Source organism: Phacochoerus africanus, chromosome 3 (genome assembly GCF_016906955.1).
Source record: "Phacochoerus africanus isolate WHEZ1 chromosome 3, ROS_Pafr_v1, whole genome shotgun sequence".
Lineage (NCBI taxonomy): Eukaryota > Metazoa > Chordata > Mammalia > Artiodactyla > Suidae > Phacochoerus > Phacochoerus africanus.
This window is the reverse complement of record NC_062546.1, coordinates 54545902-54569806: the sequence shown is the minus strand read 5'-3', so window position 1 is coordinate 54569806 and position 23905 is coordinate 54545902. Positions and strand designations below refer to the sequence as shown.

At 37.2% G+C, this 23905-nt stretch overlaps 1 protein-coding gene across 1 annotated transcript in view; it reads right to left on the bottom strand.

Moving 5' to 3' along the window:
• LOC125121899 (A disintegrin and metallopeptidase domain 3-like) overlaps window positions 1-23905 on the bottom strand; it is an 81822-nt gene that overhangs the window by 36531 nt on the left and 21386 nt on the right. The window contains exons 5-12 of the mRNA XM_047770207.1: window positions 23392-23468; window positions 22493-22670; window positions 20570-20632; window positions 18972-19043; window positions 18596-18762; window positions 17486-17567; window positions 15064-15203; window positions 2269-2455 (exon numbers count right to left, since the gene is read on the bottom strand). Coding sequence (XP_047626163.1) covers window positions 2269-2455; window positions 15064-15203; window positions 17486-17567; window positions 18596-18762; window positions 18972-19043; window positions 20570-20632; window positions 22493-22670; window positions 23392-23468 — 966 coding nt within the window. The remainder of the gene's footprint in view (window positions 1-2268; window positions 2456-15063; window positions 15204-17485; window positions 17568-18595; window positions 18763-18971; window positions 19044-20569; window positions 20633-22492; window positions 22671-23391; window positions 23469-23905) is intronic.

The window sequence follows — 23905 nt, the reverse complement described above, 5'->3', positions numbered from 1 at the left end:
GGAAATGAGGGAAGCAATCCCATTTACCATAGCATCTAAAAGAATAAAATACCTAGGAGTAAACCTACCTGAAGAGACAAAAGACCTGTACTCTGAAAACTCTAAGACACTGATGAAAGAAATCAAAGGTAACACAAATAATGGAAAGATATACCATGCACAAGGATTGGAAGAGTTCATATTATCAAAATGACTATACTACCTAAGGCAATCTACAGATTCAATGCAATCCCTATCAAATTACCAAAGACATTTTTCACAGAACTCAAAATATTTTCAAGTTTGTTTGGAAACACAAAAGACTCAGAATAGCCAAAGACATCCTGAAAGAGAAAAATGGAGCTGGAGGAATCAGGCTCCCAGACTTCAGACTATACTACAAAGCAACAATCATCAAAACCGCATGGTACTGGCACAAAGACAGAAATATAGATCAGTGGAACAGGAGAGAAAGCCCAGAATTCAACCCATGCACCTACAGCCAACTAATCTATGACAATGGAGGCAAGAATATACAATGGAGAGAGGACAGCTTGTTCAATAAGTGGTGCTGGGAAAACTGCACAGCCACATGGAAAAGAATGAAATTAGAACACTCCCTAACACCATACACAAAAATAAACTCCAAATGGATTAAAGACCTAGAAATAAGACCAGACATTATAAAACTCTTAGAGGATAACATAGGCCAAACACTCTCTGACCTAAACGACAGCAACATCTTCTCAGATCCACCTATCAGAGTATTGACAACAAAAACAAAAATCAACAAATGGGACTTAATTAAACTAAAAAGTTTCTGCACAGCAAAGGAAACCCTAAACAACACAAAAAGACAACCCACAGAATGGGAGAAAATCTTTGCAAATGAATCGACTGACAAGGGATTAATCTCCAAAATTTATAAACAGCTTCTGCAGCTCCATACCAAACAAACAAAAAATCCTATCAAAAAATGGGCAGAAGATCTAAACAGGCAGTTCTCCACAGAAGACATACAGATGGTCAAGAAACACATGAAAAGATGTTCAACATCACTCATTATTAGAGAGATGCAAATCAAAACCATTCTGAGGTACCACCTTACACCAGCCAGAATGGCCATCATCCAAAAGTCTACAAATGATAAGTGCTGGAGAGGGTGTGGAGAAAAAGGAACCCTAGTACACTGTTGGTGGGATTGTAAATTGGTGCAACCATGGTGGAAAGCAGTATGGAGATGCCTCAGAAAACTAAACATAGAACTACCATTTGATCCAGCAATCCCACTCCTGCGCATCTACCCAAAGAAAACCACGATTCACAAAGACACATGTACTCCGATGTCTATTGCAGCACTATTTACAATAGCCAAAACATGGAAACAACCTAAATGTTCATTGACAGAGGAGTGGATCAAGAAGAGGTGGTACACATACACAATGGAATATTACTCAGCCATTAAAAAGAACAAAATACCAGCATTTTTAGCAACATGGATAGACCTAGAAATTATCATGCTAAGTGAAGTCAGCCATACAATGAGACACCAACATCAAATGCTTTCACTGACATGTGGAATCTGAAAAAAGGACAGACTGAAGTTCTTTGCAGAACAGATGCTGACTCACAGACATTGAAAAACTTATGGTCTCTGGAGGAGACAGTTTGGGGGGTGAGGGGATGTGCCTGGGCTGTGGGATGGAAATCCTGTGAAATCAGATTGTTATGATCATTATACAACTACAGATGTGATAAATTCATTTGAGTAATTAAAAAAATAAAATAAAATAAACTAATAACATGCCAAGGATTGGGATTAATTCAGTTCTATGAAACCAAGTTAAAACGCATGAAGCTCTCCAGATGCAAGGATTGAAGTTAGGAGAGGAGGAGGTGAACAGCAGCATACAAGTGACTCCAACAGCTCAGTGAATCCGATTGAGTCACTTTGGGGGAATTCAGGTATGATTTAGGTGATTAACAATATTACTGCTGGAACTGATCGTTATGATCTAGAAAGGGGGGTATCACTACTCATGTTTACACAATAAAGAAAATCTACTTCTTTAATCCATGCTGCACTTACCCTGTACTTCAATTCTTCAAATGCTACAGATTCAGTATGTGAGTTATGACATGTTCCGTATCTCCCCACCTGAGATCTTTGACTAAATGGCACAACATTAAAAAAACACCCACCCCTTATATATCACATCTGTATTTATAAAACCACACGACAAACATAAAAGCAAATCTTTAGCTAAGTTATTAATGTTTCTCACTAACCTCCACGGCACCACAGTCACATTGCTCACCCTCTTCCATAGCTCCATTCCCACAAGATCTAGTTCTTGCTTGGGGAACCACCTTGGGAACTGTCTGATTCTGAAGACATTCAAATTCAGGCCGTGAAACTGTACTTTTAAATTCATCCACGCTGCAGCTGCTAAAAAACTTCACACCACGGGAACGTCTAAAATGAAATTATATTCCTCAGATAAATGGAATAAAATCAGTATCAAACACCCTTCAAGAACATGCTATGAATTTTGTACTACTTCACTTACGGAAGAGCCAGGATGTGGAGAGTGTTCTTATTTTTAATAAAATTAGTAAATAAAAAATTAATTTCTATTTTTTTTGTATTTTTGCTATTTTCTTGGGCCGCTCCCACGGCATATGGAGGTTCCCAGGCTAGGGGTCGAATCAGAGCTGTAGCCGCTGGCCTATGCCAGAGCCACAGTAATGCGGGATGCGAGCCGTGTCTGCAACCTACACCACAGCCCACGGCAACGCCGGATCCCCAACCCACTGAGAAAGGCCAGAGATGGAACCCACAACCTCATGGTTCCTAGTTGGATTTGTTAACCACTGAGCCACGACAGGAACTCCAAATATTAATTTCTATTGTAATTCAAGAGCATACACACCTAATAAGTTGAGGAAATTAAGGTGACATGAGTTAAAATATATTGAAACAAAACAGTGCTTGGTACACAAAAAGCTCTAAGTAGTATGTCATTATTTTCATTATTATTGTCAATATCATCATCATAATTATTATAAGAACACTAATAATCATTATTATATTATTTTATATTAATTATTATCATATAATTATTATAAGAACACTAATTATCACTAAGAAAAATCACACATACTAGGAATAATACACAAAGCTGAAGGAATAAATGAGGCTTGAGTGTATTAAAAGTCAGGATTGGGAATTCCCATTGTGGTTCAGCTGGTGATGAACCTGACCAGTATCCATGAGGATGCACGTTCAATCCCTGGCCTCGCTCAGTTGTTAAGGATCCAGAGTTGTGCAAGCTATGGTGTAGGTTGCAGATGCAGCCTCGATTCGACCCCTAGCCTGGGAACTTCCATATGTCACAAGTGTGGCCCTAAAAAGCAAAAACAATAATAATAATACTTTGGTAATAAAATTAATTTAAATATTTTAATACTGAGTATAGGTGTTCCTATTGTGATGCAGCAGAAACGAATCCAAATCTGACTAGTATGCATGAGGATGTGGGTTCGATCCCTGGCCTCACTCAGTGGGTTAAGGATCCAGCATTGCTGTGAGCTGAGGTGTAGGTAATAGACATGGCTCAGAACCTGTGTTGCTGTGGCTGTGCTGTAGGCCGGCAGCTGTAGCTCTGATTTGACCCCTAGCCTGGGAACTTCCACATACCACAGGAGCGGCCCTAAAAAGCAAGAAAAAAAAATGCTAAGTATATAAAAGGTATAAACCTTAGATTTGTTTTGTTATTTCTATATTTCTAAGTACATGATTTAATAGGTTTTTTTAAATTTCTAAGAATTTCAAACAGAGAAATGACACAAAAGTACAAACAATAAATATGTTTCCTGAAAAAATCAAGTAAGTCACCAGTGGGATGCTCTGATCACTCTAAATAGCTTAATGTATAAATTCTCACATAGAAATGAATTCTCTTAAAACAGACCTTCAACATCAGGAAATAATAACAATGTTACTAACATCTAATCCTCACAATCAAATTTCCCTCCATCACAATTTTACAGCAAAAGGTTCCAGTTCAGAATCAACCGTTGCATTCAGTTCTCAGGTCTCCTTAGATTAGCTGACAGCCTTTTGTGACGAATTTAGTGACATGGAAAAGTTTTGTATTACAGGCTATTCGGTAAAATGTCCCTCAATTCAGTTTATGAAATGTTTCACCATAGGCTGAGGTTATGCATCTTGGTAACCTCATCACAAAGGTGGTGTTGAGTTGACTTCACTGTGTTCTAACAGACAGCACATGATTTCGATTTTTTATAATTTGGATAAAATCACTTTAATTGTTCGATTAAGATGTGTCTGCCAGTCTTCACTCTAACACTTCACTCTTTCCTTTTCACTTAATAATTATTTGGAGGGAAGTTTCATGTAAATATCTTCTTTCTAATGACATTTTCTTAAAAATTTTTGTTTGTGTTTTTTTTTTTTTCTTTTTTGGGGTGGAGGGTGGCTGCATCCAAGGCATGTGGAAGGTCCCTGGCCATGGCCAGGGATGGAACCCGTGCCCCACTTGCAATTTGCATCACAGCTGTGACAACACTGAATCACTCTGCCACGAGATGTTCCAGGCTCATTTGTATTTTGTCTGATGCCCTGGAATTAGGAACCCAATTTCTCCAACTTTGTTCTTCTTTCTTAAGATTGCTATGGCTATTCTGGGTCTTTTGCAGTTCATTTCAAATTTTAGGATTGTTTTAATTCTCTAAAAAATGTCATAGGAGTTTCAGTAGTGATTATGGAATGTGTATATTGTTTTGGATAACATAGACATTTTAATAATATTAATTCTTCTAATCCATGAGCATGAAATTGCTTTCCATTTACTTGTGTATTCTTTAATATCTTTCATCAATGCCTTATGTTTCTCAGTTCAGAGCTTTCACCTTCTTGGTTTTTAAATTTATTCCTAGGTATTTTATTTTTTTATGTGCTATTGTCAATGAGACTGTTTTCTTAATTTCTCTTTCTGATAGTTTGTTATTAGTGTGTAGAAACACAACAGATTTTGTACATTCTTTTTGTAACCTGTAATTATACTGAATTTATTACTTTTAAGTTTTTGGTGGAGTCTGTAGGGTTTTCTAGGTGCAAAGTCATGTCATCTACAAATAGTGATGGTTTTATTCTTCCTTTCTTATTTGGATGACTTTATCTTTTTCACCTGCCTAATTGTTTTGGGTAGGAATACTATTTTGAATAAAAGTGGCAAGAATATTCATCTTTGTCTGCATTTCAGATGTTAGAAGGAAAATTATACATCTTTTCACTATTGAGTATTGTTAGGTGTGGTTTCTCATTATGTAAGCTTTTATACCTACTTTGTTGAGAATATTTATCATAAATGGATGTTGAGCTTTTTTCAAATGCTTTCTCTAAATCTATTTAAATGATCATATTATTTTACAAATGGGGTATGTCATGTTGACTTAGTTACAGATGTTAACCTACTCTTGCATCCTTGGAATAAATCCCATTTGATCATGATACATGATCCTTTTAATGTGCTGTTTGAATTTAGTTTGCTAATATTTTGTTGAAGAGATTTGCATCTATGTTCATCAGGGATATTGGCTTATAATTTTTCTTTTCTCATGATATCTGTGTCCGTTTTGGTATTAAGATAGTGCTGGCCTCAGTAAAAATGTTCCTTCCTCTTCTATTTTTGGGAAGGCTTTGAGAAGCATTTTTACTAATTGTTCTTTAAGTGTTTGGTATAACTCACCAGGAAAACGAGTGGGTCCTCAGCTTCTGACTGCTGTTAAGGTTTTTGATTCCTGATTCAATCTTCTCAGTAGTAATCACACTGTTCAGATTTTATATCTTTTCATGATTCAGTCTTGGAAAGTTCTATTTTTCTTGGAATTTATCCATTTCTCCTAGGTTGTCCAAGTGGTTCACAGATAATTGTTTACAGTAATCTCCTATGATCCTTTTTTTTTTTGGTGGTGTTGATATAAGAATATCTTCTGGTTTGTCATTTTTAAAATTAGAGTACTCTCTTTTTCTTAAAGAGTCTAGCTAAACGTCAAATTAAAAAAATTTTTTTTCAAAGAACCATCTCCTGGTTTCATTGATTATTTTGCTATTATCTTTTTGTATCTCTTTTCCTTTCAAGTCTACTAACTTGGGCTTCATTTGTTCTTCTTTTTCTAGTTTCTGGAAGTATAAATTAGGTTTCTTATCTGCTCTTTTTATTGTTTTCTTGACATAGGCATTTATCACCATGAACATCCCACTTAGAACTGCTTTGTCTGCATCCCATAAGTTTTGGTATGTTATATTTCAATTCTTTAAGGTACTTTTTGATTTCTCTTTAATTTCTTTAATGACACATGGTTGTTCATAACATCTTGTTTAGTCTCCACATATTTGTGAATTTCCCAGTTTTCTTCCTTTAATTTCTCCTTGTCATTGATACCATTGGTGTTAGAAAAGATGCTTGATATGATTTCTATTTTTTTCAATTTGTGGAGCCTTATTTTGTGGCCTAGCATATGATCTATCCTGGAGAGTGTTTCACCTGCACTTGAAAAGAGTTTTGTCACTTTGGGGTAGAATCTTCTGTAAATATTATAGTTACTTATTTTCACTACCTTTGACTGTTAACCTTCCTACCATGTTATAAATGATTAATCACCCACTTTACATATTAGAGTATTATGAATTTTGCTATGTATTTACCTTTACCATTGAGATGCATACTTCATATGTTTCCCTAGTACTAAATAGTGCCTTTTCTCTAGATTAAATTCTTCACTTTATTATTTGTTCTAAGGCTGGTCTAGTGGTGATCAACTTATTTAGCTTTGGCTTGTCTGTAAAACTCTTATCTCTCCTTAATTTCTGGATGACAATTTAGCCAGGTAGAGTTATTTTTTTTTTCCTTCAGCAAAATGCATATACCTTCAGCAAAATGAATATACCACACCACTATCTACTGGTAGGTAATCTGTCTGCTGAAAGAGCTGCTCATGTCCTTATTGGGGTGCCCTTGTATATAACTAGTTGTTTTTCTCCAGCTGCTTTTAAGACTCTCCTTGTCTTTAACTTCTGAGGTTTTAATTATAATGTTTCTTGGTGTGGGTCTCACTGAGTTCATTTTATTTAGAATTCTGAGCTTCCTAAATCTAGACATCTGGTTCTTTCCCCAGGTTGAGGGACATTTCTATCATTATTACTCCAAATGTGTTTTCTTCCTCTTTCTCTCTCTCTCTACTGGGACCCATATGTGAATGTTGGTTCACTTGATGATGTCCCATAACTCCCCTACCTTTTATTTTTGTTCTTTCGTTTTTCCTTTTGCTGCTCTGATGGGATGAGATTAACTGCACTGTTGTTGAGTTTCCTGATCCTTTCTACTGCTTCTTTTCATTTACTATTGAAACACTCTATTGAATATTTCAGTTCAGTGTTTGTCTTCTTCAGCCCTATGACTTCAATTCGGTATTTCCTTATATATCCAATATCTTTGGGGATGTTCTCACATCCATTCATCCATTCTTCTCCTGATACAGTCAGAATTTTTGGACCATATTTTGAAAGCTTTATCAGATAAATCACATATCCATTTGATACAAGTCTTTGCTTCTGATGTTTTATCTTATTCTTTTTAGAATGTATTCCTCTCTGTCTTCATTTAGCTTAATTCTCTCTCTTTTTTTTAATCTAATTCTATGCAGTAGATAAAAGGGCCATTTCTCCCAGTCTTGAGGGAGTGGTCATAGATTAGACGAAACTGGTCATTCAGCCTATCCTAGATTTAGTTTTTCTCTCCAATTTTTTTCCCTAATTTTCCAAGTATTCTCTTTCATTTATAGTGGTTTTTGTATTATAAGGGAATGTCAAGACCATTTACTGTGCTAAAAAGAAGGACTTCACTCTGTACCTAGGATGAGGGTGATTGGAAACCAGACTTTAAAGTTAGCATCCTTTAAAGTATGCAGATATAGACAGTCCTGTGAGGTGTAAAGCAAAGTTTCACTGGCCAACAGAGCCAAGCAATGGACAGGAGTCTGCCGAATGACATTCTAAAGATCCAGGATACCAGATAGTTGGAAAAGATTGTCATGATACCAGGAACCTGCTGTGAGACAGAGGGAGAATGCAAAGGTGGTATACACTGGCTTTTATCCCTAAAGTGCACCTCAGTAGTCCTCTAGAGGTGCATCAAACCACCTCAGAAGGCTTCCCCTCAGATGAAAGCTCTAGGACAAGCAAATAGGCCCTTTCACAGAAAGTTGGAGACAGTCTTCGGTCTTCAGTCTTCTGTCTTTGCAGTGCCCTGTGGAGGAGCCAGTCAAGATGTGCCTTTCTGTTAGAGCTCCATGAAACCCAGGAACACAAGCTCCCCTGACACCAGAGCTACCTGATCAAAGGGTGTCTCTAAGGCCACAGCCACAAAGAACAGTGCACCAGACACCTGCAAAAGCTCCGTTATGGAAGGCCCTGGCATGCTAGGGTATAGCAGATAGAGGAGATTGCAGTGATAGGGACAGGGATGGAGTAGGCACAGGGAATTGTACAAGTCCTAATAAGGGACCATAGATAGAGAGGGAAACCTGGGGGACTTTGTGAGAGCACTGTAAATTAATAACTGCTCAAGAGGACCATCAGAATAAGACTTGACTAGAGGATGTATGAGATATGCCTCAGGTCATTGAGTGAGGGATGCGGTGAGGCCTGCATTCAGATTCAGACCAAGGGCAGAAGTTTGAGGACCACCCTTCTGCTGATTTGAATAAGCACCATGACAGGATACCAATGAGGAGCTACTACTCAAAGAGGAAGAGGCAGTCTTTTCCCATCCCCACTCCCCTTGGGTGAAAAAACTAGCCCACCCAATCCTCGAGACAGAGCCTCCTTGCCTGCCTGCTTGCATCTCTCACAAGTGTTCTATCTTCATAAATCTATTTCTTGCCTATCACTTGGTCTCTCACTGAATTCCTTCTGTGCAGAGGCATAAAGAACCTGAACTTCAGTAAGTCCAGACACTGGGTGAATGATTCTAATTGGGTTTAAGTCCCAATTTGGGTTTTGGCTGGGTTCAAGTCCCTGCATGCGGGTTCAAGTCCCAATCTGGGTTCTGGCTGGGGTTCAGACCTAATGCTATTAGTTTCAATAGCATTGGGCCTCTGAGGCCTCTGGAAAGGATCACGATCAGTTATTGGATATGTGTTCAATCACAAGTTTGACTCTCATGTAGCAATTATGAAGGTAAGCTAAAAGACTTCTTTCAAAGAAAGACTGGACTTTGCTTCTTGGGTCTCTTGCTGTGCCCTGCAGGTGGTAACCAAATGAAAGTCTTTCTCTGTAGGTTACCAACCTATAGTACTCAGGAGAATAAGTCCTGCTGGCCACCACAGCCAGGCAATCCACACATGTTCCTTCGCAGCAGCAACAAAAATTAGGGTGCCAGGCAAGGTTCCTTCTGGGAGAGAACCACGAGCTGGAGCAAGGCAGGGGGAGAGTGAAAAATTATGTCTATCAGTCTCTGCTTACTGACAGAATCACTGTACCCCCCAAGATGTGTGCCAACAAGAAGCCTGCTGCTCAGGAAAAAGCCCCTGGACAAGCAAACAGGCCTGTTTCACAGAACATCTGAGATGTGTTCCAGTCTGCTATTTGTGCAGCACACTGGCTCTGGTGGCCAGAGGGACTTGTGCTCCTGGTGCCCATGGGACTGTTAACAGTTGTAGTTGGAGAGGAAGTTCACAGCCAGCTATAACATAAAAACAAAGGCATCAGAAGCCTCTTAATACTCCCCACCTGGAAATACTGGTGCTTTGCAACAGGAGAGGAAGACCTTGAAGAGAGTTCCCATCCTCCAAGGCCTATGAAAAAGGGTCACAGTAGGCCTCTGGATGTGTGCTTAATTAGAAGCCTGACCGTCAGGCCACAGCTACGAAGCTAATAGGCTTCTTTTAGAGAAAAGACTGAACATTAGTTGGCATGGAGTAGATTATGCTCCAAAATGTGGCTCCTAGGACTGTAGCCTCTTGTGCACTGGGGGTGGTAGCTATTTAAGAAATATTCGTCTATTCAGCAAGCATTGCTGGGAAGCCTGGACAGCTGCATGCAAAGCAATGAAACTAGAACACACCCTCACACCATGCACAAAAATAAACTCAAAATGGCTGAAAAGACTTAAATATACGACAGGACACCATCAAACTCCTAGAAGAAAACATAGACAAAACACTCTCTGACATCAACATCATGAATATTTTCTCGGTCAGTCTCCCAAAGCAATTGAAATTAGAGCAAAAATAAACCCATGGGACCTCATCAAACTGAAAAGCTTTTGCACAGCAAAGGAAACCCAAAAGAAAACAAAAAGACAACTTACAGAATGGGAGAAAATAGTTTCAAATGATGCAACCGACAAGGGCTTAATCTCTAGAATATATAAACAACTTATACAACCCAGCAGCAAAAAAGCCAATCAATCAATGGAAAAATGGGCAAAAGACCTGAATAGACATTTCTCCAAAGAAGATATACAGATGGCCAACAAACACATGAAAAAATGCTCAACATCACTGGTTATAAGAGAAATGCAAATCAAAACTACCATGACATATCACCTCACACCAGTCAGAATGGCCATCATTCATAAATCCACAAATAACAAGTGCTGGAGGGGCTGTGGAGAAAAGGGAACCCTTCTACACTGTTGGTGGGAATGTAAACTGGTACAGCCACTATGGAGAACAGTTTGGAGATACCTTAGAAATCTATACCATAGAACTTCCATATGACCCCACAATCCCACTCTTGGGCATCTATCCGGACAAAACTCTACTTAAAAGAGACACGTGCACCCGCATGTTCATTGCAGCACTATTCACAATAGCCAAGACATGGAAACAACCCAAATGTCCATCGACAGAGGATTGGATTCGGAAGAGGTGGTATATATACACAATGGAATACTACTCAGCCATAAAAAAGAACAAAATAATGCCATTTGCAGCAACATGGATGGAACTAGAGAACCTCATACTGAATGAAATGAGCCAGAAGGATAAAGACAAATACCATATGATATCACTTATAACTGGAATCTAATATCCAGCACAAATGAACATCTCCTCAGAAAAGAAACTCATGGACTTGGAGAAGAGACTTGTGGCTGCCTGATGGGAGGGGGAGGGGAAGGGAGTGGGAGGGATCGGGAGCTTGGGCTTATCAGACACAACTTAGAATAAATTTACAAGGAGATCCTGCTGAATAGCATTGAGAACTTTGTCTAGATACTCATGTTGCAACAGAAGAAAGGCTGGGGGAAAAATGTAATTGTAATGTATACATGTAAGGATAACCTGACCCCCTTGCTGTACAGTGGGAAAAAAATAATAATAAATAATTAAAAAAAAAAGAAAAAAGAAATATTCCTCCATTGTTACAATCTTGTGGGACCTGCAACCTTAAATCCAACTGGCCACCAGAGCCCAGTGATCTAGATCTGTCCTCCGGGTGACTACTACAAAAAAATTGGGATGCCAGAGGAGGGGACTAGTTCCTTTTCAGGAGAACCCAACAAGCCTAGCGAGGCAGCACAGGGATGGCAATCCACCAGCCTCCATCTCTGGGGAGTACAGCAGCCAGCCCCTAGATGTCTGCGCAATTAGATGCCTCAACTTTTAGCCAACACTGCAGCTTCAGGAAATACCCCCCTTTCACATAAAGTCTGGGTGCCTCTCAATAGGCTGCCTCGGCCCTGGACCCTGTGGCAGGGCAGTCCAATATTTTAAGATCTGTTTCTCAGTTCACTACTTCAGAAGTTTGTGTGTCTCATCTATATAAGTCCAATTGTTTTCCTTTTTTAAAAATGATTTTTTCCCCATTATAGTTGGTTTACAGTGTTCTGTCAATTTTCTACTATACAATGAAGTGATCCAGTCACACACACATATATACATTCTTTTTCTCACATTATCCTCCATCATGCTCCATCACAAATGACTAGATATAGTTCCCAGTGCTATACAGCAGGATCTCATTGCTAATCCATTCCAAAGACAATAGTTTGCATCTGTTAACCCCAGATTCCCAATTCATCCCACTTGCTCCCCCTCCCCCTCAGCAGCCACAAGTCTGTTCTCCAAGTCCATGAGTTTCTTTTCTGTGGAAAGGTTTACTTGTGCCATATATTAGATTCCAGATGTAGGTGATATCATACGGTATTTGTCGTTCTCTTTCTGACTTACTTCACTTAGTATGAGAGTCTGTAGTTCCATCCATGTTGCTGCAAATGGCATTATTTTGTTCTTTTTTATGGCTGGGTAGTATTCCATTGTGTATATATACCACATCTTCCTAACCCATTCATCTATCAATGGACATTTCGGTTGTTTCCATGTCTTGGCTATTGCGAATAGTGCTGCAATGAACATAGGGGTGCATGTATCTTTTTCAATGAAAGTTTTGTCTGGATATATTCTCAGGAATGGAATGGCTAGCTCATATGATAGTTCTATATTTAGTTTTCTGAGGTACCTCCACACTGTTTTCCATAGTGGCTGTACCAATTTACCTTCCCACCAACAGTGTAATAGGATTCCCTTTTCTCCACACCCTCTCCAGCATTTGTTATTTGTGGGCTTATTAATGATGGCCATTCTGACTGGTATGAGGTGCCAATGGTTTTTCAAAGCTACATGTTTTGGGGGCTCTTTTCTCAGTTGTAGGTCTTCAAATTTAGGGTGTCCAATGAGAGTTCAAACCCTTTGATCCTCAAAGAGAATCTCTAGGATTGAGTTTGCCCCTGATTGTGGGCCACCTTGCTGGGGGTAGGAGTTATGGTGAATTTCGGTCCTATCCTCTCCTACTCTCTTCGATGTAGAAACAGGAGATGACACTGTCCTATCTGTAGGAATCCTACTCTGGTTTGGGGGAGGATTTTTTTTCTGGGGAAACTGTTTTCTCTTTCGACATTTGTTCTACATCTACAATTAACATCTATATTTGTTCTACATCTACATTTGTTCTGCAATAGTCCTCCATCTATAAAATGTAGCCATAGATTTGGTTTGTCTGAGGGAAGACAAGAGTTCCTGTTCTTTCTCACTCACCATCTTGAACCAGAACCCTCATAAATAATTCTCTCAATTGTATGAAATTGCTGTAGATAATATCAGAGTCATCATTTTCCAAATATTGTTGCCAGAGCTGCTCCAGCTCTTTCCTCAAAACTCACTAGCTCTCAATTTTGGCAGGAGTCTCCTTGCTGAAAACTTGCTCACCCTCACCTTTAGCAGGAGTTGAAATAAATCTTTAAGGTAAAGAGTCCATCAATAAGAAAGGAAATTATAGACACCAAAAAAAAACCCTGAGGGAAACAGCTGGGACTAAGGCAGCGACGAATCTGACCTCCAACTGACTCTGAGTCTCATTATACGTTGATTTTTTATTATGTTAGCATAGAAAACAACACACCTACTGGTGCCTATAACTGGACATAAAAGAATAAAAGGATAAAGAGAGGGTGTCATGCCCCCCCTTGAAAAAGCCTTGCCCTTTCCCCAGTAAACTAATGCATATGCCTCCCTGTCATTACTCTCATTCTTCCTCCTTTTTTGTCTTTACTCTTTCATATTAAATCTCTCTCACCCTGTGGGTGAAAAGTTGATTTGCGAATTTAGTTCCTTCTCCTCCACTCTCTATCCGCTCAATAAAGCTTGTGCGGTGTAGATCTCACCTTAGGTCTCCCTATTCTGCTGCTCAAACATAACAAAAATAGAACCTCCCCCTGCCCAGGCAGAGAACCTAGATGTAGTACAACTTAATTTGGTAATAGTAAGATTATAATGTTCTCTCTGATATATTTCACATTCATGCTACAACATAAATTTTATTATCCATACTACACAAATCAATTAAATTTTGTCTCACCTTTACCCTAAAATCCCAATTTCTGCATCATGACTTTAATTTGGCTCTGTCCTACATTTCCTATTACCTCCTGGACTTCTTCCTCTGAATCATTGTTGTTTAGCCTCATAGAGTTTGACTTTTTTCTTTTAAAAACTTCTATGCCCAGAATATTCTTCCTTATAGCTAACAGCTTATTTCTTGTTTTATCCTCCTGCATCTCCTTCCTCCAGTCTTTTGAGAGTTTAAAACTTTTACTGTCCAAGCATCGCTTGACTTGTTTTCCCTGAAAAGTTTTCAGCAAGCTCTTTACATGACCAGATTCACTTTGTTCTTTTTCCTTTTTTTTTTTTTTTTTTTTGCTTTTAGGACCACACCTATGGCATATGTAAATTCTTGGGCTGGGGTCAAATTGGAGCTGCAGCTGCTGGCCTACACCACAGCCACAGCAACACAGGATCTGAGCTGCATCTGTGACCTATGCCACAGCTTACAGCAACGCTGGATCCTTAACCCACTGTGCGAGGCCAGGAATCAAACCCACATTCTCATGGATACTAGTTGGGTTCTTAACCTGCTGAGCTACAAAGGGAACTCCCAGATTCATTTCTTCTCTTTCAGTTCCCAACATAAGTTTTCCCTCATAGAAAATGTCCTAGACCACTTTATCAGAAAGTTTCTCCTCCTCTCATGGATTCCCTATTTCCTTCTTGTTGCTTATCATAGCTGTTTAAATTTTATTTATTCTTATGTCCATTTTTAAATTGTATGTCCCTGATGGGCTAATATAAGATATGCAGCCCTTTTCAATTGTGTTCACCATTTGTAAGACAAACTAACACAATATGTGTGACTCAGTACATGCTTTAAAAATTTACTAGATTGAATGAATGAATGAATTTCATCCCAAGATTCTGTTACACCACAGAAAGTCATTACCAACCTCCCTCCACTTTCTTTTGATACAACGGCACTGAAAATAGACACTCTTCCTACAATATCAAATACTCATTACCTTTAATAAGCTTTAAAATAACTCATGCACTTAATTAAAATAGTCTTATTCAAGTTATATTGAAAGAAATTATACATCAAGGAAGGCTAGAAATACCTCCCAAAAGAAGACAAAGATTTCATAAAAAAAAAAAAAAACAACTTACATTGCTTCAGGATTCATTATGCATATAGTTCCTGGACAGTAACAATTGTAGATGTCAATTTTGTATGTTAATCCCAGGCTAATTCCAATCAACTGTGCCAAAATAACTGAAAATGCTTCTAAGGTTATCATCTTTGGATACTAAATAGAAAAAGAAAACACACACAAATGTTTGCTTAAGTTGTTTTTTTCACCTTTAATCTTTTCAAGTAATTGTGTCCATATTACCTAAATGCATATACACAAAATACTAGTATACAGGCTCATCATTTTTTTAGAAATATAAAAAAGTTGAATTTTGTTATTCTTTTTGAGTAACAGTGCTTTCAGTTCAAATGACACTGACAAATAACAAATAAGAGTAATATTATTGTACATTTTCATGACACATACTGATTTAATTCTGATAAACTTAAAAATTTAATTGACAATCAGTTTTGACTTCAGCAATAGTTTTAGGAGAGTAAAAAAAATTTCTTTTCTTTTCTAAAGATAGAATTCTTGTCTTAAAAAAATAAAACTTGAGAAGTAGTGATATAAGCAACACACAAAGCCCTAGTTAATAATCAATGATGTTTCTACTATCGTTATAGTTTTTCCTTATCCAGAATGTCATAGAGTTGGAATCATACAGTGTGGAGCCCTTTCAAATTGGCTTCTTTCACTAACCACTATGCATCTAAGTCTTCCATGTCTTTTAATTGCTTGATGGTTCATTTTTTCTTTTTTGGAATTTTTAAAATGTTTATTTTTTTGTCCTTTTTAGGGCTACAACTGTGGTGTATGGAAGTTCCCAGGATAGGGGTCGAATCAGAGCTGCAGCTGCTGGCCTACATCACAGCCACAGCAAAGCCAGATCTGAGCCGCACCTGCAACCTACTCCACAGCTCACAGCAAGACTGAATCCTTAACCCACTGAGTGAGGCCAGGGATTGAACCCACATCCTCATGGATACTAGTCAGATTCTTAACCTGCTGAGCCATGACATGAACTCCCATGGTTCATTTTTTAAACCACTGAATATTATTCCTTGGGGTTATGGATTAACCACAGTTTCTTGATCCATTCACTGATTAAAGGACATCTTGGTTGCTTTCAATTTGGGGCAATTATAAACAAAGTTTCTATAGACAATCACGTCCAGGGGTTTGTGTGGATATAAGTTTTCAACTAATTTTTGTGAATGTACAGTAGACAACTGCTGGGTCATATGGTAAAACTGTTGAATTTTGACATTGCCAAACTGTCTAGCACAGTGACTCTACCATTCTATCCTATCAACAGAAATGAGAATTCCTATTGCTCCATGTCAATACAAAATTCAAGCTGCCATTATGGAAAACAGGATGGAGATTCCTCAAAAAGTTTAAAATAAAATTATTATATGATTTGGCAATTTCACTCCCTGGTATTCACCTTAAGAAAACAAGAGCTCTAATGGGCATAAGTCTTGAATAAACATTTCTCCTGAAATGATACATAAAACACTACAAAGCATATGAAAAGATGCTCAATATCATTGAGTCATAAAAATGCAGTCAAAAACACATTGTGATATCACCATACACACAACAACAACAAAAATTAACAACCGTTAGGATGTGATGAATAAAAAATATATAATGCGAAATGCTGGTGGGATTATAAAATAGTGGAACCACTACAGAAATCATGATTATGATTTCTGGGGATATTAAAAATTGAGATACCATATGACCCAGCCAAAATAACTGAAAGCAGTACCGCAAAGAGATTCTGCATTCCCAGTTATAGCATTATTTCACAATAGCCAAGGTATGGAACCAAATTAAGTGGTCAGTGACAGATGAATGCATAAAAGAAATTTTTGTATATAATATGTAATATTATAATGTATATGTGATTCACATATACATAAATACCATGAAATATTATCAAGCCATAAAAAGAGTGAAATCCTGGCATCTTCAACAAGACAGATGAACCTTCACTTCTAAGTGAAGTAAGCCAGATGCAGAAAGGCAAATGTTGTATGTGGGGCCTAAAAATCTAATACTCTCACAAGCAGAGAGTAGGATGATGGTTGCCAAGGTTCAAAGGTGTGGAAAATGGGACCGTTTCATCAAAGGGTACAAACTTTCATTTAAGCAAGATGAAAAGCTCTGAGGGTTTCTTTCACAAAATAGTAAATGGTCTTAACACTACAACAAATGCACTTAAAATAGTTAAGATGGTAAATTGTATGTAATGTGTATTTTACCACAATAAAAAACCATTTTAACAATTATAGCACTTGAGACTTAAAGTCAAATATACAGCATTTTATAAAAACATAAATTTTATAAAAATGGCAAATGTACTCTATGTACTTTTGCTCCTTAAAGTGGAATTCAGCTTTCAAACTGTGATACAATTAATGAAGAGGTGGGACTAAAATGCATACCAGAGCAATTCCTGCAGCAAACTTGGGATTGCATGCCATTCCATGATATGTTGCTCCTATGTAATTAGGATGGTCCCTATAACTAAATAAGAAAAGTTTTCATGTGGATAAAAGCACTTTATATTATTGATAACTTAATGACCTTTTAAGAATTGTATTCCCCAGTAAAGATTTTTTCTCTAAGACATGAGTATTACATATCATGTCTAATGCTTTTAATCATTTTATATTTGGGTAATCTCTCAGAGTCCCTACAAAGTTAAGTTCTAAAGGCAACTTTAATATTATATGATATACAGCCCCAAATCCAGCAGTGCCTAGTGCTTCCCAAAATGAATCACCACCGTTGTCAACACTGGATAGGTGACACTCTAAGACGTAGCATCAAGATAGCTTATTGCCATGATCTGCACATAGTAAACCCCCTTAGAGTGCATGGAAAGGAATGGACTGGAGGACAGAAAGCAAAAGAGACAATATGTAGCACAGTCACTAGGAAAATCAGAGATGAAATGCAACGTGTCGAGACTTTAGTCCTTTGTGAATTCTGCTCCTGAATGCCCATAGATTTATAAATGTCTTCCATACTGCTTAAGATCTTCAGAACCATGTTTTGGTTTCTATTTCCACCTAAAATAATCAAGTCAGAAAAAAAAAAAAAAACCTATATAAAGACTCTTGAAAGATACAGTGCAAGCAGTTAAATAACTCCAGCTTAGGATAGAAATACCATGAGGTCACCACATTCCTATATTCATGTTTTGTTAACCTAACCAGCTTTATAGGCAAAGATTGGATTTTGTTAACTTATGTTTTCTTTAATGTTAAAATAATGGATTCAATTACTGAGCTCAAAGAAAATCGTTAAAACCTTAGAGGCCCTAGGTTTTCCCAAGGCTTTTTATGTTTTCAGTTCTTCACAGTTCCATGGGTAAGCAGCCCACTCTGACAATGATGTTTTTCACAGCTTGCATTTTTGCCAATTCAGTACTCACAGAATCTTCTTTGGAGGAGTCTTGTCATTATAAATAATGAGTTTTGGATATAATTTTGTTAGTTAACTTACAAATAATTTGATACACCTTATACCAATGAAAATAAATTACTTACATCAACAAGTATGCCATATCATGGGACCTTTGAAATAATTTCTTTTCTTTCCATGACACAAATTTTTGTAGCATTTCATTAGCGTCCCCATTAGTTAAAATCTGATTTTTATCTGACCAGAGCTCCAGAGAAGTTAACATAACAGTCATTTTAAGCTGGGAAAACATCTGAAAACATGAGATATATTGTTTTAGATAGTCCTAAACATAATGTTATATCTCTAAATGTAATGCTAATACATTTGATTGACTACTTTGGGGAGACAAAATTAACCAGTGGATGATACTTTTTACAAAAGTGCATATGCTATTTGTTCAAATGATGCTACTGTATTAACAGTAACGCTCCTTACTGAAACATGAACATCAATACTTACATTGTTGATAAGACTAAAGACATAGACAATTTTCTCAGATGCAAGTGCCACTTCAGAGCCCATATAATCATACTGAAAGACAAAGTGTACTTCTTAGTCACTAGTGAAAATGACTAAACTGATACATTTAATGGATCTAAAAATGTGAAAATAACGCAGTGCTCAAGTGAAAGGTCAAAAGTAGAATCAAGATTTGTCAAGGGATTCCTAAGTTTTAGGTGTAAACCTAGGGAATGTATATATTAGTCAATACTATTAAAATATGATGGTTGTGATTTTCTTCCTCTTTACACACACAGGTAGTCATTTAGGATCAAAAGTTAAGGTTCCAAGATTTCAAAAGCCATAAGGATAAGAACCAAGACTCTCATCTCTAACTGAATTCCTAAGTCTTTTTTTTTTTGGTCTGCTACAGAGGGCTGCCATCTTTTGTCTTCACTCCAGTAAGACAACATGAACTCCTGGCCTGCAGAGTTTGAAATGATATATTTCATTAATATATGATAAATCATTGCAAAACTATAATATAAAATAAAATAAAGCCAAATGAACATATACATACATGTGTTTATATATTAAAACCAACCAATGTCTATACATAATTTATTGCCTGCTAAAAAAATTACAGATACTTTTGAATTATTTTATCCATCATAATTTCTGGTGTTACTCTTATAAAAGTTACCGAAAGGTCCCAATATTTCCTTTCATTAAAAAAATTAAAACATCATGACACTCATGCAAAGCATCACTGATAATGGACAAAGCAGGTTTTTTAATTTGCTGCCCATATGTCTTTGCTAAAATTAGTTGCATAAACAAAAAGTTCCAAAATCAAATTAGTGTTCTAGGAGTTCCTGTTCTGGCTCCGCAGAAACAAATCTGACTACTATCCATGAGGACGCAGGTTTGATCCCTGGCCTTGCTCAGTGGGTTAAGGATCTGGCATTGCTGTGAGCTGTGGTGTAGGTCACAGATGTGGCTTGGATCTGGCATTGCTGTGGCTGTGACGAAGGCCAGAAGCTTCAGCTCCAATTCAACCCCTAGCCTGGGAACCTCCCTATGCTGTGGGTGTAGCCCTAAAAAAGACAAAATAATATATATATATATATATATATAGTGTTCCTATGAATTAGTCTTTCCTCTTTTAAAATATGGAACTTCTAGACAACCCAAGCAATTATAAGGCATAAAATAATCTTATCAAAGATAGTAGTAATAAGAAGGATCTTCAATTTAGTAATAATGAAAATAGCTTGTTTTAAAATGGAAATCGATTTAACAAAGAGTTTCACCACAATTTGGGCTAGATCCAGAAGTATATGCAACTAGTCAATAATTCACAGGGCAATAGAATATTCTCTTAAGTACAAAGTTATACATTATAGCTAGAATTCTACACTGATTGGGAAATAAATACCATAAATGTTGGTTTCCTTATGCCAATGTAAAGGCAAATGATGACAGTTTTTACCGTGAAATAAATATTTTGAAAAGAGTAAAATATATCTGCATTGCAAACAATTAATGATTCTTTTATGTATACCCTTTCAATTTTAATACAAAAAGATAAAATGAAATACATCAATAATGCATACCAAGGTTTTATCCATAATGACTTGAATTTTCAGAATTCTTTTCAACAGCACCTCTGATTTTTTCTGCAAAACAAAGAGCATGAATTAAATAGAACATTAAAAAGTCCTTCTGTGTTGTAGCTTTCATGTACATTATACTGTTTTATACATACATCTACAGACACATACAGATGGATAGACAGAGAGAGATACCTAAAAGATATAGATATTAGAAAAATAAGAGGATCGATACTGAGTAAATGAGCAGGAGAGATTATGAATAAAAATGTTAAGAACAAATCAGAAGCTTTTATCTGATATTCTTGATAATTAGAACCCTCGAAAAAGTGGAGTTCCTGTCGTGGTTCAGCTGAAACCAATCTGACTAGCATCCATGAGGACGCAGGTTCCATCCCTGGCCTTGCCCAGTGGGTCAAGGATCCGGTGTTGCTGTGAGCTGTGGTATAGGTTGCAGACTTGGCTCAGATCTGGCATTGCTGTGGCTGTGGTGGAGGATGGCAGTTACAGCTCCAATTGGACCCCTAGTCTGGGAACTTCCATATGCTGTGCATGTGGTTCTAAAAAGTAAAAAAAAAAAAAAGAATCCAATTAGGAACCACAAAGTCCTTGGCACCTTTGTGGATAATAATCTGGGCAACAGCACATGGGTTTACCTGATCCATTTGGTCCTGTTGTTCTACATGTACACACTGACATTAATAACACAATACGTATCACCATAGCAGGGGTCAGCAAACCATGGCCCATGTGACCACCTGCTTCGTAAAAAACATTTTATGGGAACAGAGCCACACCCACTTGTTTCTATTGTGTCTATGCCGATTTAATGCTACAAAGGCTGAGGGAAGTAGAGGCGATGGATGACGTGGCCCACAAATTTACTATCTGGCTCCTTAGGAAAAAGGTAACATGAGTCCTTCATCTTGTTCTCTTTTTCAAAACTGTTTGACTCTGCTGGGATATTTGCCTATACTTAAGCAAGAACCATTTTCTACAAAAATATTTTCTGGAATTCTGACTGGGATTACGCTGAATTTACTGATCAATTTGGGAGAAATGAACATCTTTCTTTTGTTCCTGTGACTTAGCTAGACTCTCTTATTAGTCCTGAGAGCTTTAACGGAGAGTCTATAGCACTTTCTATGGGCAGAAGCAGGTCACTAAAGAAAGAGGATTATTTTTTCCTTTCAAAAATGTACACCCTTTATTATTATTGTTTTTGAAACCACAATATCTAGGAACTCCAGTAAAATGCTGACTGGAAGTAGTGAAGGCAGACAAGCTTGTTTTATTCCTAATCTCAGGGGTCATTTTAATCAGTTAGGACTATAGCAAATATACCATAGATGAGATGGATTAAGCAACAAACATATATTTCTGACATTTCTAGAGCCTGGAAAGTTCAAGATCAAGGCACCAGCAGATGTGGTCTGAGTTGCTGCTGTGGCTCAGTGGCCCGTGAACTTCCACATGCCCCAAGAGCAGCCAAAAAAAAAAAAAAAAAGAAAGAATTAGAACAAATTCTCCAAGGTTACCATATCATCTAGACAATGAGATCTGAGACAATTTCTTGCCTCTATTCTAATTTTAAATTTTTTATCAAAATAAAAACTTTTTAAAAATGCATGTCAAAAATGTTGCCATAATAACAATCAGCAAATTTAGTACCATTATATTATTAGGATGCAAATTCACTAACAGTGCTGTGCATACCTGCATAAAAATAATTGCAATTAGGAAAACTATAATTTTGATTTTTGATTTACAAGTTTATATCTATTACATTTTCTAAACATTATAGGGCTAAACAAAAATACATTAAAAATGAATATCACACGAGGCTGTTTTATTATACTTGATATCGATTTAAAATTGTTTTCCATAAGTAACAAATTTCAATGTTTCATAAAAAGGGTTACTTACTTCTGATTTCACGAGGATTTTGAAGGGCTGAGCTGCAAACTGGGTTGTAGAATAATTTCTTGCTATTGGAGAAAAATCACTTTTATTATTCTTTATCTGATAAATTATATGCTCATATGTAGCTGAAGATTCCAATGGTTCAATTCCATAACTGATGTTCTCGAATTGCAATAATCCCCTGAATATTTAAATACATAAAAGGAAATTAAAAATATAGATTTATCAGTGGTAAACATAAATCAACATTAAATAAAAACCAGATATTTTATAGTGGTCTTTGTAGTCTAATAGCTAAGAATCATCTCATCTTACTGGATTAACTTTCAAAACTAACTTTATACATCCCTCTATATATTATAGCATTTAAGAGTCATTGGAGTTCAGGGTTCCCGTCATGGCACAGCAAAAATGAATCCATCTAGGAACCATGAGGTTGCGTGTTCAATCCCTGGCCTTGCTCAGTGGGTTAAGGATCCCCCATTGCCATGAGCTGTGGTGTAGGTCGCAGACACGGCTCAGATCTTGCATTGCTGTGGCTCTGGCATAGGCCAGTGGCTGTAGCTCTGATAAGACCCCTAGCCTGGGAATCTCCATATGCCATGGGTGCGGCCCTAAAGAGACAAAAAAAAAAAGAGTCATTGGAGTTCTAGTGTGGCTCAGAAATAAATAAACCTCATACTAGTGGTAGCTTTTTCTGAATCAATTTTGAGACTGCAAACCTAGGAGACAGACAAAGAAAATAGGGAACATGATAAAAAGATAAGCAGGAAAAGAAAGTAGATCAGAAGAAACTCAGTGAAAGTATTTTCTTTGCCTTCCCTGGACCCTTCAAGGAATTTCTGAAACTGAAAAAGGTACACAGGATTGTAATCACATACATCTCCAGAATATGCCATTACCTGAGTCCGGAACAGGTGCTAAGTGTCACAACTGAATTTGGAATCTCTCCGGCATACCCTTGATAAAAGCAATGACCCTACAGGGGAGCGTATAAAGATACATTCATGAATGACTTGAAAATCAAAGTTTCAGTTTTATCCTTACTTCCTAGACATCAGCAAACATTCAGATTTAGCCACTACCATGAAATTCTTTACCAGATAGTCCACTTCCTTGTTATCTACCTACAGTCTCCTCCTCTTGACCCTCTTCTGCCCAGAAATAATCACAACTCCCATCCTCTACCACATGAATCTTGCTATATATAATTCTAAGCTTTTGATGACATCTCTCTAATCTGCATCTTTTCTTTCTTAGCCCCATTCCTTGAACATGTAGTCTATAAATGCTACTTCAATGTAATTACCAACATTAATTTGACTTCAACAGTGAACATTTCATTAAATTTTTTTCTGCTTGCCCACTGATTGACACTTCCTCACTATTTTCTCCTTGATATCTCACCATGTTGAT